The sequence below is a fragment of the Euprymna scolopes genome, chromosome 36 (genome assembly GCF_053919585.1).
Source record: "Euprymna scolopes isolate OS-2025 chromosome 36, ASM5391958v1, whole genome shotgun sequence".
Lineage (NCBI taxonomy): Eukaryota > Metazoa > Mollusca > Cephalopoda > Sepiida > Sepiolidae > Euprymna > Euprymna scolopes.
Genome location: NC_136517.1, coordinates 28,689,459 through 28,707,389, shown reverse-complemented (window position 1 = coordinate 28,707,389; position 17,931 = coordinate 28,689,459). Strand labels below are relative to the sequence as shown.

The window sequence follows — 17,931 nt, the reverse complement described above, 5'->3', positions numbered from 1 at the left end:
TACCAGTAAGCAACACGCTGCTCTACTCTGCCCTCGTGGGACGTAAAAATACTAACATGATTTTTTGCGCGTCATATACTTCAATTCTCAGCATGGACAGTACCATATCAAACAAGAACTAATTCTTTTCAACAAGTTATTTCAAACTGCTGTTTACATACATAATGAACACACACACACACACACATAGATGCACACACGTTTTAATGACTATTTTATTTTTCCTCAAAAAATCACCACGTGTGTATCCTCTCGACATGAAAATTCATAATTATGCACCTTTTGCCTTTTTTTTGAGAGACTAATAAAAAAAACATTTATAAAAAAATTTGGTCGGGCTATATAAAAGCAGATGTTACAAAGTAAAAGAAACATTTATTTGTTTAAAATTATATTTCAATCTTCCTCAGAATATATATTTTTTACTTTTCCGTGCCATGATGCTATTAAAACAAAAAAAAATCAGTCGTAAAAACATCCGTGTGTTTTTCTTTAATGGTCATATGCATTTAATGTCAGGGAGAGAACACATTGGCACACGTAGTATGAAATAGTAATTTGGTCCTTAAAAATATAACATACGTATTTCATTCTAAATTTTAAACAACAACGCAGTTATTTGTGTTAATGTATTATTTGTTTAAAAATTAGTGTTTTTGTTTGTTTATTTTTCTTCAAATGGACCTGCTCTGTGTGATGTGTGTGTTTTATTTTTATCGATTGACGATTATGATAAACGATATGGAACTTATGTAGAATAAGAACCGTGCTATCATTGAAATTTTCCAGATAAGTTTTCGTAAAACATCAAAAGTGCCAAAATGCTGAGTCAATAAAATTGCAGCTGCCAACATCATGTAAGGAAACATTTATAAAAAAAATAAACTAAATATTTATCTTAATTTAAACAAAAAAAAAAAATCGTAAAAAATCAACCAAAATACATAAAAAAAAACCTAAGAAAGAAAAGAACAGTAGTTTGAAGAATCAATCGTCATCTAAAAAAGAAATCCAGAAACATAAAATTCAAAAATTAAAAAAAAATATTATTTTCTTTTGGTGATTACAAAAGGAATTAGTTTTCTTGGCGCACATATGCAAGCGGTACCCACCTCTGTAATTTTTTTTTTTTTATTAGTGCAATAACCCTGATCCCTGAGTGGCTTCCAGGCCTTGATAAGTGGTGACTCCCATGTAAATAATAAAAAGAAAAGACTCGTTGACAAGGACTGTGTAATAAACACTTGTTGCAAAAACCATGACATTGAAATGATTTGAATTACTTTTTATTAAACGTGCTAATGTTTTATCCCAGTACAGCGATCTAGAGTTCTTATTTGATAGTCGTTATTTTTCCGAAGTTGTTCACTCCATTTAAATTTGTATGGATGTGGATTTGACTCAGTAGGACTTTTCTGTAAGTCGGAGATCTCGTTAAATTTATCTTTAATTGTCCCAGTGACACTCTACCACTTTCGACTAATAGATATCCCTGCACCTGCAACCATGATCTCTAATATCAACGGATTCTGACTGCAAATTGGTTATCCTGCCGGGCCAAATTTCTCACAGCTTTACATTGTAATTTGGCTTTTAAACGTATAACATACATATTTTATTTAATAATAATAATCATATTTTATTTCATTTATTTTGGTCTAAATTTTGATTAGGAGTTTAATTTTTGATTTTTGTTTTTTCATCGTAGGTTATTACAACTCGTCTGATGGAGCTGTCAGACTAGAAAATGGAAACTACCGAATTATTGGTCGGATGGATGACGTCATTAATGTCAGTGGACATCGTCTAGGCACTGCAGAAATCGAAGACGCAATGGCAAGAAATTTACTCTTTGTTTAAACATATTGGGTGGTCTATTATTTAGAAAGGTTTGGAAGGATTTTACTAACCCAATTTTTTGTTCTTTGTGAGTAGTTCTCATGGACCAGGATAGTCCTCCTGTGTATGTGAGCACATGGGGATAGCAGCCGTCAGACTAAATAGGGAGAAAGTCTGGCTGATGTTATCTCTAGCAAGTCATGAAAGAGAAAGAGAAAGAGTGAGAATGTGCATCTCTTTTTATAAGGCAGATCAGAATGACTCCTGGCGTCACATCTAAGGGAGATAAATCAAGAGAGTTAATGCTACATGAGTAAGCAAAATAATAAACACTATAAGTATATATGTAAGATATTGGTAGGGCAATGCCGAAGGATTTGCTAGTAAATGATTATTATATTTGTAGAAATAGAATGTTATCATAGCGAAATATTTACAGATAAAATTATTTATGTTAAAATGTTTTAATAGAAAAGAATGCTAGAACAAAAGAATAATTTAAAAATACGTTGAATTCTAGAATCTGACGCAGCATTATGTAGAAGTCACTTACAGTGACGTGGACTTTAAGTAGAGCTTGAAAGAGACATGTATCATTTTGAGTTAAGAATTGGGAGTGAGAGAGAGTAGATGTAGTTGGAGTTGGGTGAGGGACAAAGACAGTCCACAGATGATGATGGCTCCAAGTAGAGGGGATCAGAAATGGTGATAGGACTGGCGTTGCAACTTTCCGATGGGGCAGACATTCGGTAAATAAATTTGCTGTAATTACTAGTGATGGGACGATTCCAATATTTTTCCCGATTCCAATACAATTATCGATTCTGATTTGTTATGAATCTTTAAATATTTAACTATAAAATTGTTCTTTTGTCCCGATTACTGTAAAAACACATCTTTAATGTGCATATATTTTCTCAAACGTAAAAACACACTTGTGAGGGGGTGATTTAAAGATTTTGGTTTTACTGGAAGTTTAAATCATTAAATATTTATTATTTTATTATTACTACAAGCAGTGAAAAATGTTTCTTAGACCAAAATCAAATAAAAAAGATGATTAAAGGAATCGGTTTTGGCATTGGAAAATAGGCTCAAATTATTCTGATACCGATTCAGATATCCCCAAAAGCTCCGATTTTTTCGATTTCCGATTCTGATTAATCGTCCCAACACTAGTAATTACCACGAAGACTTCAGGTTGTATGAGTCTTTATTGCATTTCCGAAGATCCATCAAACAGGATCAAAGATAGACCAGGTATGTTTCTCCCATTGGCCGATGTAAAACTCCAGAGAACTGTTATTTGTCCGTTTCTGTTGTAAATGTTACATTGTTAAACTCTGTTGTTAAATTCTATATATTAATATATCAACACTGTCATAAGTGCTATACACGCATCAATTAAACGAAGAATAGAAAAACTAAATTAGATAGACACATATCTACACATGTCATATAGATGACTGTGACACGTATATACAAACGCATATACATTCATTAGAAGAACATTTTATAAGATTAGACAATGCATGAGTTTAAACACACATACATAATATATACTCCGCCAGTATGGAGCATACATAGATATGGATATCTTTTATTATGATGTACTTTATATGAAATGATTATATGATATTTTGTTGTAGGGAGATCATCCGGATGTTGCAGAGTCAGCAGTCGTTGGTTATCCACATGACATCAAAGGAGAAGGTAAGAGTTAATTGGCATCTTCCTTGTCTTCCTCTTCTGTATCATCTGTACCATTGACAGAATCAGCTGTTTGTCTCTCTGAAGTAATCGCAGACGTCTACATGTAAAGATAGTCGTAGTGTTTCTGAATTTTTGAGATGAGGATTGATTATTCATATTGCATCTTGTCGAACTCAGAAATCTTTTCGTCAAACTCGGGAATCTACATGAAATTTTGATCAGAACCATTTATTTAATCCATGGAGGTAACATGCTCTTATTTTCTCAACTATGACTATGTAGAAGTCCTAAGTGATTCGCAAATGTATTTTGAGTGTCGCCTGCACTAAGGATTGAACCTTCAACCCCCAAAAGATTGTAACTTACAACTGCATTTTACCAAGTACTTTATCCATCAGCCATGAGTAGTCGTAGTGGTGATGTAGCAGTCATACAGATGTTGATCTTTTCTTCTTCCTTCTGTTTATCTCTACTATTATATGAAAGAAACTTTGTGTGTGTGTTCGTTCAGTAATTTCACACACATGTACTTTGTGTGTCTGGGAGTGTTTTTAGATAGGTTTCGTATTGTAATACCTCAAATAAGTATCGAAAATCGGTAATCAAAGAAGCACAATTAAAGAAGAAACAGTTCAATTTTGACCAGAATGAACACTTTTATACAACTCAACATCACAAGTGCACTTGTGAAGTTCTATCACCACACAAGCAAAAGGGTCCAGTAAATAAAATCAACAGTGACTTCTTTGATAAGACAGGAGCACGTTCAAAATAAATGTTTCTGTTTAGAGCACAACTGAACCATTGTACATGAGTTTTGCATTCTAAAGTTTAACTCAGGTTATTTTATATAAAAATAATTTCATAAAAATCAACAGTAGCTTTTCTAAAGTGCAATCAAGGTAGACTACAAGGAATTGTAAATGGATTCACTGCGGGTAGGCATGTGAACTTTTTCCTACTGCATCGCAGTGGGTTCCTGACTAGAACAGGCAGTCAACTGATTTGATTAAAGAATGGTTGATTTCACAGATTTTTATGACAATAAAAGCATTGGAAGCGTAAAACATTCATTGATCCTCATTCAATTCCAGGTAGCATCAGGTCTCCCTGCTGGTATATAATATCACATAACCCCACACCTATCATTTTTTAATTCCCCCCTAAGTAATCCAATTTACAAAATTCCCACTGCTTATGTTTACTACGTTATAATCACATTGACTAATTACCCTTATCCTCGAGTGGTCTCCAGGCCTTGATAAGTGGTGATTCCTGTGCTAAAAAAAACAAAAAAACATTGATTTTGTTCACAATGTTCTGCTATGCTTATGCTTCTTTCTTTCCTTCTTTTTCTTTCTTTCTATCTCCTCTTTTTTATATAATTATTTTTATATAATTATTTTATATAATTATTTTTACATAATTATTTTTATATAATTATTTTTACATAATTATTTTTTATATAATTATTTTTACATAATTATTTTTATATAATTATTTTTATATAATTATTTTTTATATAATTATTTTTATATAATTATTTTTTATATAATTATTTTTATATAATTATTTTTTATACAATTATTTTTATATAATTTTATATAATTATTTTTATTATAATTTTTATATAATTATTTTACATAATTATTTTTTATATAATTATTTTTATATAATTATTTTTTATATAATTATTTTTATATAATTATTTTTTATATAATTATTTTTACATAATTATTTTTTATATAATTATTTTTACATGATTATTTTTTATACAATTATTTTTATATAATTATTTTTTATATAATTATTTTTATATAATTATTTTTTCTCTCTCTATGTATTTCTCTTGTTTTCTTTATATTCATACATGTCCCTCCAAAAAATAATATCTTCCTCCCTTCTCATTTTGACTCTTACCATTTGACAAAGCAGACAGTGAATTCCTCTGTCTGCGGAAACAATTGTAATGGACTGAGTTAATACTTGAGATTGTAAAATAAAAAACATTTATCTCTACTTATATATAAAAGACACTTTGTGTGTGTGTGTGTTCCCCATGAACTCCAAACAGCTAGGACAATTTTTTTTAAATTTCACACAAATGTACTTCATATGTCTGGGAGTGTCCTTAGATAGGTTTTGTATCGGAATCCCCATAAGTATCAAAATTTGATAATCGAAAAAATCCAATAAAAGAAGGAACAGTCCAATTTTGAATGAAGTTAACACCCTTATACAGCCCAACATAACAAGTGCACTTGAGAAATTTTATCACCGCACAAGCAAAAGGGTCTGGCATATACAATCATTAGTAGGTGCTTTGATACATTCAAAATGAATGTTTTTGTTCAGATCACAACTGAACCATGATAGGGATGTTGAGAGTATCACAGTATTATCAAAGATTTGTATACGGCACAATCACATTGACACACCGGTTCTCGCCAGATCATCGAAGTTAAGCAACGTTGAACCTGACAAGTACCAGATTGGTGACCATTTGGGAAGGCGAGGGGCTGTACGTACTGCAAGGTAAAATACCAGGATGAGGATAGATGGGACTCTCTTAAGCCGTGGTAGGCACTCCATCTAGTGATGGTGTCACAATAAAAGATACCCTTGATAGCCCTGGTGAAGCATCAAGTATTCAGCTACCGACAAGATTAAAATTAAACTACAATACTTGTGTAGTGAGTTCAATCTCGGCTGCGGCCGCGCTGGATGGATGGATCATCAGTATGCCCTGTATTTAAGAATTCAGGTGAAAAGTCATCTCCCTCTCAGTACAGATCAATAAGTCACCTGTGTGTCATGAGTAAGTTGTTGGAATCCATATTAAATAAAGAAGTAGTCAACCACCTCAACAGAAACAATCTTCTTAGTGACATGCAATATTGTTTCGCTCTGCAAGATCTACAGCAGATGTGCTAACGGTTGTATCTCATAGGATTAGTGAATCTCTTGACAAAGGCTTCCTTTCCAGGGACATTGCTCTTGACATATCGAAGGCCTTTGATAAGGTATGGCATAAGGGCCTACTTCACAAGATTTCCAGCTACGGTATTACTGGAAATGTTTTCTCAATCATTAAATCATTTCTCTCTGATAGGTTCATAAGAGTAGTGGTTGATGGACAGAAATCAGAGGCCCACAGTATTAATGCTGGTGTCCCTCAGGGGTCCATCCTGGGCCCAACTCTCTTCCTGATCTATATCAATGATCTCCTAAAACACATACTTAAATCATTTGTTGATATCTATGCTGATGACACGTCCATCTATGGCAACACATCAAAGGCCGTAAATGACAAAGTTCTCTAATTCTCTCTCCTTTGATCTTGAGCGCGTGGTACAGTGGGGGAAGAGGTGGCTGGTCACTTTTAATGCATCTAAAACCAAGCTTCTATCTTTACATCATCAATGCTCTGATCCCCATCTGGCATCAATTGAAATGGATGACTCTCATCTTGGGGAGGCTCCATGTTTTGACAAGCTTCTGAGTTTGACCTTTACTCCTGATCTGAAATGGAACACATACATCAGGTCTGTTGCCAAGGATGCTGGGAAAATGGTGAGATCCTTCTACCGCTCCAGAAGATATCTCACTACTGATGCAATTCTCTATCTTTATAAAAGCCAAGTATGTCCAAGGATGGAGTACTGCTGTCACATCTGGGCAGGAGCTGCTAAAAACAGCCTAACCTGCCTTGACAGAGTACAAAATAGACTTTGTGGTTTAGTGGGGGATGCCTTTTTCTCTTCTCTGCAGCCTCTCTCCCACAGAAGAGACGTTGCGAGCCTGTCTTTCTTTTATCGTTATTTCCATGGCAAGTGCTCGTCCGAGCTCCAATCTTTCACGAGAAACACCCGTTTGGCTGAAACTACTGTCAATAATTTTCCCCACTCTTTATCTGTGCCTACATCCAAACGTAGATTCCATGAGCAGAGCTTCTTTCTCAGAAGTGCACGACTGTGGAACTCTCTTCTGTTTGCCTGTTTCCCACCTGACTACAATTTGGATATCTTCAAATCCAACATAAACAAACTCCTGACAAACTGCACCTTTAAGTAAGACACTCTATCAAATCTCCAATACTAATGATTACTACAATACTATCTCATTGATTACTGTATATGCAATAACCCTTATCCCTGAGTGGCCTCTGGGCCTTAATAAGTGGTGACCTTCATGTAAAAAAAAAAAGAAAAAAAAGGATCAAAGATTATGTTACATGCATGTTGGAAGAAAGAGGAAAGGACAATAATGAACCATAGCCCTGTCTTGTTTTTGAGTAAAGGAATAATAGAGAAGAACACAAGTTGCTAAGACACGAATGGATTACGTTCCCTTAGGCAGAGACCCAGACAGTGGAATGCAAAATCTTGCCTTCCTCACTGTGGACCGAATTCCATCTGGGTGAATATAAGATGACTGTCCTAGACCCTATACCTATCTTAGATATCCATGGTAGAGACCATCAGTGAGTGAAAGCCTTTCATTGTATGTGACGTTAAGTGTCTTCGTTGCATTTATTAATTAAGTGTTAATAAAAGTGTCATTTATTTGGGCTTATTTTCTCATTATTCTGGGTCCCCCATGCATTCAAGTTCAGTGTATGTCTTTTTCTTTGCAGAGAGATATGAGATATAAGATATGAGATATTAGATATGAGATATAAGATATGAGATATAAGATATAAGATATGAGATATAAGATATGAGATATAAGATATTAGATATGAGATATAAGATATTAGATATGAGATATAAGATATTAGATATGAGATATAAGATATTAGATATGAGATATAAGATATGAGATATAAGATATAAGATATGAGATATAAGATATGAGATATAAGATATAAGATATGAGATAGAGCAATAAAAAAATAAATACAACATATGTATTTACTTGTTTATCTTTTCTAAATCCCCCCCTTAAAACATGATTTTTTTTTTTTGGTTTGTGTCTTCTACTTCTTTCTTCTATCTTTTAGGCATTTATGCTTTCGTTGTTCTTAGAGACAACATCTCTCACACCGATGACGTCATCAACAAGGAACTGAAGACTTTAGTAAAATCGAAAATCTCCAGCTTTGCCCAACCAGACAATATCATGGTAAGCGATCTTGGCATAACTTTTCTATAACTTTTTATGACTTTTGCGAGTTTTACGTACAGAATGCTAGAGACTGGGTTACAGTTTTATCGAACTCCTAGTTCCTTAAAGGTATAATCATAAAATACATTTGGGAAAAAGGAAACTCAAATCTTTTTGAACATTATAAATACGAGGCTCATTCCAAAAGTAAAGCCTCCTATTTTTTTTCAAATTCAAAAAGCTACAAAGACAGGAGTGGTACCATTAAAATGAGCCACATTTTGTGCTTCAGAATTTATTTTTCTATATAGTCATCACCATTCTTAATGCACTTTTGCTATGAATGAAATGACACATCTTGACTTCTGACACACATTCATGACAGGGGTTGCTTTCTTATTAGTATGGCTGTGACAACAGCATATTCTTTTTATTCTTTTGACTCTCGAGTATATATGCGACACAGTTAATCAACCAAGAATCACATCAGTTTATATAAAAACATAAGATATTAATGGATATATACTAGAGAGTCAAAACTATGAAAAGAATATGCTGTTGTCCTAGCCCTACTTATTAGTCTCATCATGTCAATATCTGCAACAGAGACATGAAACTTTCAGTTCATAAATGCATAAGTTCAGTCATCATAGCAATGCCATTTGCAATCCCCTCTGATCTATTTGGCGGGATAAAAATAGGAGGCATTACTTTTTGAATGCTCCTCGTATAACCAGAAATTAATTTATTTATTGTCGTTTTATTTTATTTTTTTCCAGTTTTTACCAGGATTGCCGCGTACTCGATCCGGGAAAATAATGAGGCGAATCCTGCGCAAAATTGTGGACGGACAATCGGATTTCGGCGACGTTTCGACCCTAGTCGATCCATCGATTGTAGAGCTGATCGTGAAGAGACAATTTGAAGCGACACATCAATCTCATTAATTTCTTCCGACATCCCTTTCATCCCACAACGTCCTCCACGAGCAAACTTGACAAAGAAACAAGGTCCAGATTTTATTAGTACATGTCGGATTAGGAACAGGAAATTTTTAACATTCCATATGTTCAGTTTATGTGATAACGATTAAATTAGTTATGCATCGGTGTATATAGAAATATTGGGTGCTTTTTTTTTTTTTTACTAGAGCAAAAGTCGAAAGTTGAAAAGATGAATTAAAAGATCCATGGTATCTACTTACCTACATCCATTTCAACTAAAAGCAATGTTATTTATTTGATTCTCATGTCGCAATTAGTTAAATATTCAGTGAGATCCACCATCAATTTTAACAAGACAGACTGCACTTCCCCTGATTTCATGCTGTCTATTTATGAACTTTTTTGAAAACTATTTTCGTTAATAGTTAATTTTCTACTTTAACGTGTTTTGTAATTTTTGGATATGTTACTAATTTCGACATGATTATTAAGTAGGTATCATTGTTTTTTTTTGTTTTTTTAATTAAATTCAATATTTCGAAGAAGCACCAAGTATTGCAATCAGCAGAAAACAATACTAGTCAGAACAGGGAAAAAATTAACACAAAAAATATTGGAATTATTAGACCCCCCCCCCCCAAATATTATGTATCATTTTATTAAATGATTAAAAAAAATTTTCTTATTATTTTTTTCTGATACTTCTGGTGTAATACACCTTTCTCAAAGAGAAGACTGTTTTTTTTTTTTTAGTTTTGTCTTTCTTTCTCTTCATTAGAGAGAGAAAAAGTTACATCCGGTGTTGTTGAAAGTCTGAAGTCAGTGTGTGTGTGTGTGTGTGTGGTTTGGCGCAAATTTTCAATAAAAACCTAACAACGTGAAAAAGGTGTATTATACCAAAAAAAATTTTTTAAAAAGTTTTTTTAAAAAATAATTTTAATCAGTTAATAAAATATTTCATAACAATTTTTGGTTTTCTAATATTTTCAAATTACGCTTACAAAAGGTTTTACAGAGATGTGACCAAACTCCTATTACAGAATATTTTGCTTCAATTACGAAATTAAACATATAAAGATTGGGTGTGGTAGTGGAATGGGGGTTTATTCCTTGGTGAGAGTGAGTAAAAAAAAAGAGAACCTGAGGTATGTTTTACTGTATACATTGGTACGAAAAAAGTTATCAAAAAACAAATATATAACAAATAAATGTTATGAAAGGCAAGACAAGTTACTCTTCTACCTAGCTAAATAAAATTTTAGTATTTTTACATACGTTAAAACGTTTATTTGATTAGTAAAACAAATAGTGTCGAGGATTCGGTGAGAACAAAAAAAAATGGCTGCAAATTGACGCCTCAATATTTGAAGGCTTGATAATGATTTAAAAATAAATAAAAACAATATACTGTTAGAAACCCACCCAATAAATGTCATGGTAACATTTATTAGGTGGGATTCTAACAGTATTTTTTTTTTTTTTTAAGTCATTATCAAGTCTTCAAATATTTACGTGTTAATTTGTGGCCATTTTTCTTGTTCTAATCTAACGCTAGACACTATTTTTATTTTTTGACCAAATAAACGTTTCAAAGTGAATAAAACTATTAAAAACTTTTCCAAATAGGTAAAAGCATAACATTTTGCCTTTGATGTCATTTATTTGTTAGATATTTGTTTTTTTGTTTTTTGACAACTTTTTTCATATCACTGTGTACTGTAAAACCCAGAACGTGTTAGTTATTAGGAAATGTTGGGTCTGATTGTAAGTGTGCACTTATACTCCTGTGAGGATGAGCCATCTAGGAGTAACATATAGTTACAGAAATGGATCCGTAGTTGTACCTATTTACTATGCCTCCCCACGGGACAGAGTTAGACACCAGGGTCGTTTTTTAACGTGGAGAAAAGGTACAAAAATAAAAATTGTCTCAGTCGTGAAGGATTTCTCCTCCACCGAAAGAGAACAAGAAATGGAAGTGCAGCATCTGAAGAACAGATACTACACTTTGATCTTGACCAAAAGGCCAAGAAAGATCCATAGTTGTAGTAACAGATATGTAGTAGTAGTAGTAGTAGTAGTAAGATTATATATTTTGTTTTCATTTAAAACAAATTACTGAAAGCCTCTGAAAACGAACTCAATTAAAGGGAAATAACCAATAGACACAAATATTTGTACGGAAAAGATATTGGCATTAACATCCAAGTTCCCTGTGTTATTTTTTTTTTTAACTTATAAAACCTTTCTGAAAAACAGCCAAGTTCCTTTGCTTATTTTAAAACTGGTAAACAATTATCAGAAGGGACATTTCCAGGGAATTCACCAGAATGATCAGCAGAATCAAGAAATCAAAAAAATATGAAGAACTTTGAGATAAACAACATCGGACCACTTTCTGCCGATTATTATGGCAAGATTTTCAACATATAAATTAAAATATAAAATAAAATTTCAAGTCTTAATATGAAAGTATTAAAAAAAAATTAAATAAAACGTAGTTTAAAAAACAGAATTATCTCTATTACATTTGGTTGATCCTAAAGTCAGATTCCAGTATTTAAATTTCAACTCGATCAATACCCTGATGTGGGCGAAAAACATGAAAGTCCCCAGGGTATGATGGTTTATAATTGGTCCGGGTTTGATGCTTACAGTGTGACTGGAAAGCCTGTAAAGCAGGCTGTAAAGACAGACATACAGATGATTTTTTGTCTTACATATATATATATATATATATATATATATATATATACTAGCAGAAATACTCAAGTTGCTCCCTCAGGAAAAGTTTCATAATACTGCTATCAAACTCAAAAGCAATAAAAACGACGCTATTGTAAGAATGGTGTGAAAACAGGTGACGTGACTGAAGTTATGGGTTTGGATAGATAGAAAAAAATCCTACAATATGAGAATACCTCCCCAGTGCACGAAAAGGCACAGGATAATAAACTGTTTTTTTGTAATCGTGAAATAAAGTATTTTTATTTTTATAAATTTTATTCAAATAAGAATAATGAATTTGTTTTTATTGAACAATCATTCTGATTTTCTTTATGTTTTCAGTGCGGAAGTGGCTTTTTAGAAAGTGATGTAATATGATGGAGGCCAGATTGTTAGTGTTGATACACACACACATGCACACATATATATATTTTTTCCAGGTTAAAAATATCCAAAACTAAAAACCATTGAATTACGAGGTTGTTGATAGTCCTTAGTTAAAAAGAGCAAGATATCATTTTATTAAATTTAAGTAAACGAAATTACTATAAGCCACAAAATTACCATATGCCACTACAATAAACTTACTGTTTCAGTCTTAAAAGACATCGTCAGGTGGGCAGAGACCCTTACTCTTATTCGAGGCAAGTCATTTTCTCTCTCTTTCTCTATTTATATATATATACAATTATATAAATGCAACTTCGTCTCTCTGTGTGTGAGTGAGTTCTTCAAAATGGCTTAACAGATTTCTGTAAAATTTACAGTACTTTAGTGTATAAGTCTGGGAGTGATCTTAGTTAAGTTTTGTCACAGAATACCTCTGATAATTATCGATAATCGAAACTGTTATTTTAATTTATCTATCATCGGTAAAACCATTTCTTCCATGTCGTCGCTTAGCAACAATGATAGAAAAATGGGCTGTGAAAATTCTACTGTGGGAAGAAGTTTATATAAAATATAAATAAAATGAACTCATTTTTTCCCGTGGGATTTTGACCTTAATAGGATTAAAAATCAAGATATTTCATGCAAATACATTATGCACAAATGGCAGAACAATATCTGAGGTTTGTTATAGGCTTATTAGTTCTCAAATTCCTCGATAATCTTAGATTTCTATACTTTTTCTGCTGAGAAGTCACGGCCAAAATCGGTTAAGATCAATGGAAGTGGTAAAATATTTTCTCTCTTAAAAATTCCTCCTCCCCCTGCCACCACTTAACACCGTTTGGAGATCGTTCACAACGAACAGTTGAGAAGAGAACACCGGTTTGGCTTCGTAGTTCTATCATGTTAAGTTATTTAAAATCACTAAACTAAGCTGCAGTGCTCTGTGGCGTAGTGGTTAGGTTGCTGGACAATTCACATTATATTTTCACGTTCGCGCCGACCTACCATAGTGTTTTTTTTTTTTTTTTTTCCTAAACAACTGGAATGGACTTTTCTTGGTGGCCGAACTGTTAACGTTGCAGATGTTTTTGTTTTTTTTTGTTTTGTTTTTTTCACACTTTATTTTCCTACTTTTACTCATGACTCCGGGTTTGATCCTTCCTACTTACCTACCATAACATTTTTTAAAACAACCCCCCCCCCCCCCGTCCCGGAAACAAACACTCGGGCAACGCCGGATACCCCCGCTAGTATAAAATAATTTTATAAAAGAAACAGTAGGTTCTCTAGAGTGCGATGTAGAATAACATATTTTGAACTAAGTTACTGCATGGAGGCACTTGAAGCTTCCTCCCAAGCGATTTCACAGATTTCGATAACAATAAAAATATAGGAGTGTGAAATATCCATTGATCATCATTCAATCCCGGACAACGTCAGATCTCTCATTGTATTTTAATTTTAACCTTTATGACATAAGATGGCGCAAAACTCTTCAAAGTTAGAAATAATTGTTATCCATTATTAAGTGATGATTCTTTTGATTTTTATCTATTCTGGGCGTATACAAATTCTGGCGGAAACATGTCTATAGTGGCTAGACGTTTTAAATAAGATGGTTAGGATACTCTATATTAAAGGGTGTACTATATAGTCATACGGCGATGTCGGGTCTCCCTGCTAGTATATATATAATATATATATATATATATATATATATATATATATATAGAAATCTGTAGTAATAAATAGTGATTTTTAGTGATAAGTCGTAAGGATGTACATCTAAAAACAAATATAGGCTTAAGGCTCCTAAAATTCATACTAGAATATTCTGTAAGAATTCGTGGCACGGTGGATTTGGTAAAATTCAGTTGTAAGTTACTCTTCTGGATGTGTAACGTGGTCGTTACGCTCAAACCGTTTTCGTTACAATTCAAACCTCTCTCGGACCAATACACCATCCAGGACAGTCGAAAAGGAACAAACAAAAATAAATAAATCCGACTCGTCTTTTCTTTCTTTTTTAACACAAGTCATTTATTACCATTTTTCTTTCTCCCTTTCTTGACGCCAGCTTAAAAAGTCTCTTGCTGCGACTGTGGGGCCACATGTCCATCTCCCCTGACTCATGTTTTTCTTTCTCTACTCGCCCACGTTTCTCATCTTCGACTTTACACATCCATCTTTTGCAACTGCTCTTTTTCTTCTCTTGATCACATGGTGTCTTTTTTTCTTTTTCTTGTCACGCCAACTCGCCCACACTTCCTAATTTGTATATGTACCTTTCTTCAGCTGCTGCTGCTAATGTCCTTGCAAGCCAGCTATCTTACAGCTGCTGCTGCTATTTTCCCTCGTGCTCATACGCGTTCTGTTACAGAGTCTGAAGGTTCAATCCTCAGTGCAGGCAACACTCAAAATACAACTGCAAATTACTTAGGATTTCCGTCAAACTCAGGGAATTTTCATGGAATTTCAAACAAAACTCTTTATTTAACCCAGAGAGGTAGCATGCTCTCATTGGCAAAATTAGGTAGAAGTAAGTAATTCACAATCGTATTTTTAATGTTTCCTACAATTTAGATTGAACCCAAAAGAGTTTGGATTAAACTCAGAATTTGGCCAAGTACTTTATCGATTACGCCATGGATCCTTGTGTACAATAATCCAAATAGTCCAAATTATCAATCCTCATCTCATTCAGAAACAACATTTTTGGATTGTATTTAAAAATATTTTTTTAACTATTAGATATTTCGCTATAAAAATCATCGTAAACGATAAAACCGAAAGTCAAAATCAACGTTAAGAAAAAAATGTGTTTTTTGGTTGTTGCTCTTTTTTTGGGATGCCTTAAATCTATTTGATCAAAATAGATTGTTAACAACAAATATTAGCAACAAATGAAGCATGCATGGTCCCCCGTGAGTGCACAGTGAACAAAGCATAAAAAATCACTAAGTTCAGCATTCCCATCACCCCCCGCCTTTTAGCCCCAAAAGTCGCTAGAGGATATCAAATCCTGTTGAAAATGAACAAACGGTGCAGTTTTAGGCCTTAATATATGTAAATTTGAGTTCTGCAAAAAAAGAAATGACTAAGTTTATCATTTGCCACTCCCGTCCGCCCCCCCCTATTTAGCCTCAAATGGCCCCAAAGGAATACCATTCACAAAAGGTTCCCAGCTGCATGTATATCCTAGTAATGTGAAGATGACATACGGTGTCTAGCATTTCCAAATCGTCACCCATGTGATACTAGCCAGGCTCGGTGTGGCTTAAGTGATTTAATGAGGATCAGTGTGTCAATGCAATTATGACGGATATATTTCAGTATAAGCTCTTCTTTGATCTTTTCAATATCTGTTTCACCCGCAGCCTTTAACATTTCTACAACCATACCAGAGGATCCTCCTGCCTTTATCGTTCATTCGTCTGTCTGCACTTTTTTCAATAACTACACCTTGGAATTTTTTTAGATTTTGCACAAACATTAAACATGATATGAGTAAAAATGTAACAGAACGGATTTTCCAGGAAAACACCGGTTGCTCCCCTAGGGGTGCCTTTCGGATTAAAATGGCTAAGATTGACACATTTGTGCTTATTAAAAAAAATTGATACTTTGGATTTTTATAAAACTTTCTAAAAAGTTGTAACGGATTTCTATATAATTTTGTTTGTCTATACTTCATGATAACTCTTGGGTGTGCCCCAGGGGCTCTTTTAGGATTAATAAAAACACTCCATTTTTAAGACTATTTTACCATATTTGTCCAAAATTTTCTCTGTGTGTCTATTTAGCAGTTTTGCATGGTGCTGAAATCAAATTTAAATATATTAAGGCCTTGGAGACTTTTGGGGCTAAATGAGAGGGGGGGACAAATGATGGACTTAGTCATTTCTTTTTTTGCATGATGCAGAACTCAAATTTATAAATGTTAAGGCCTAAAACTACACCATTTGTTCATTTTGACTAGGATTTGACGTCCTCTGGGGACTTTTGGAGCTAAATGAGGGTGGGGGGCAAATGCTGAACTTAGTCATTTTTTTATGCCTCATTCACTGTGCACTCACGGGGGACCATGCATGCTTCACTTGTTAAATAAGAAAATCAAATTTATTAAGTAACAAAAAAGTGGCTGTCTTGATTGCCATTTTGAAAACAACAAAAAAAAGGGGGGGACTCAATAATTCAAACTTGCAAGATTTATGTTATAATGTCTATGGATTCCCATTAATCGCTTTAAAAAAATTTTTTATAAAAATAAAACTACTTGATCAATTTACATGATTTTTGGAATATGATATTTTCATTTCATCACGAGTATGCACATCATACAGATATTTCTTATTTTTTTTTACATAAGTGAAAGTTTTGTCACAGAATTTAATTTCGAGATGAACTTTCCAGATAAACTAATATTTTCACTTTCCTCCAGTCAAATCTGTTGAAATAGCAGAATTCTGTTTTTTTTTTTTTTTAATCAACTCCACCAAAAGACAAACATCTAACATCCCTGATATTTTTTTTACTTTAAAATTCAACACAAACTTTCTGGACAACCTGAGATTATAAGTATTATTTAGATTCTTCGAATTACCATTTTCATCTTGGGTATTATTCACACAACATTTCGGTCAATTTAACCTTCGAAAGTCTTCAAATGTATCTTGTTGAACTTGGAAATCTTTCTGCTGAACTCAGGAATCTGCACGGAATTTATTTTAATCCACCGTGGTAGCATGCTCTAGTTCCGTTAGCCATGATTAGGTAGAAATCCTAAGCAATTCGCAATGGTATTTTAGTGTCTACTGCAGTTAGGATTGAACGTTCAACCTCCAGAAGAGTGCAACTTACAACTGAATTTTAACAAGTACTTTATCCACTTGCAGACAAGTATGAATTTTAGACTTTTTTAAATTTAAAATTCAAAATAAACTTTTTAGAAAACCAGAGATTATAAGAATTATTTGGATTCTTTGAACTATGGTTCTCATCTTGAGCACTATTTCAATTGATGTAACCTCTGACCTTCTTCAAGTGTATCGTGTCAAACTTGGGAAATAATATTACAAATTTGAAATCTTGTTTTTTCTGAATTAATCTCACTAACAAAAAAAAAAAAAAAAAAAGGTGGGCGTCTAATATCTGATATCTTTTTCATTTAATTTAAAATCCAACACAAACTTCCCAGACAACCTGA

General features: G+C 33.2%; 1 protein-coding gene and 1 pseudogene across 2 annotated transcripts in view; one reads left to right on the top strand and one right to left on the bottom strand.

The window, feature by feature from the left end:
• The window catches only part of LOC145260403 (acetyl-coenzyme A synthetase 2-like, mitochondrial), a 321,081-nt gene extending 310,513 nt beyond the window's left edge, over positions 1-10,568 (top strand). For both annotated transcript variants that reach the window (XM_080118377.1, XM_080118378.1), the window contains exons 11-14: positions 1,709-1,836; positions 3,489-3,552; positions 8,555-8,676; positions 9,438-10,568. In XM_080118377.1, coding sequence (XP_079974503.1) covers positions 1,709-1,836; positions 3,489-3,552; positions 8,555-8,676; positions 9,438-9,605 — 482 coding nt within the window. In that variant the 3' untranslated portion in view covers positions 9,606-10,568. The remainder of the gene's footprint in view (positions 1-1,708; positions 1,837-3,488; positions 3,553-8,554; positions 8,677-9,437) is intronic.
• An 847-nt stretch (positions 10,569-11,415) lies between these two features.
• Positions 11,416-11,639, bottom strand: LOC145260866 (U2 spliceosomal RNA; annotated as a pseudogene).
• Between the last annotated feature and the right edge of the window lie 6,292 nt (positions 11,640-17,931).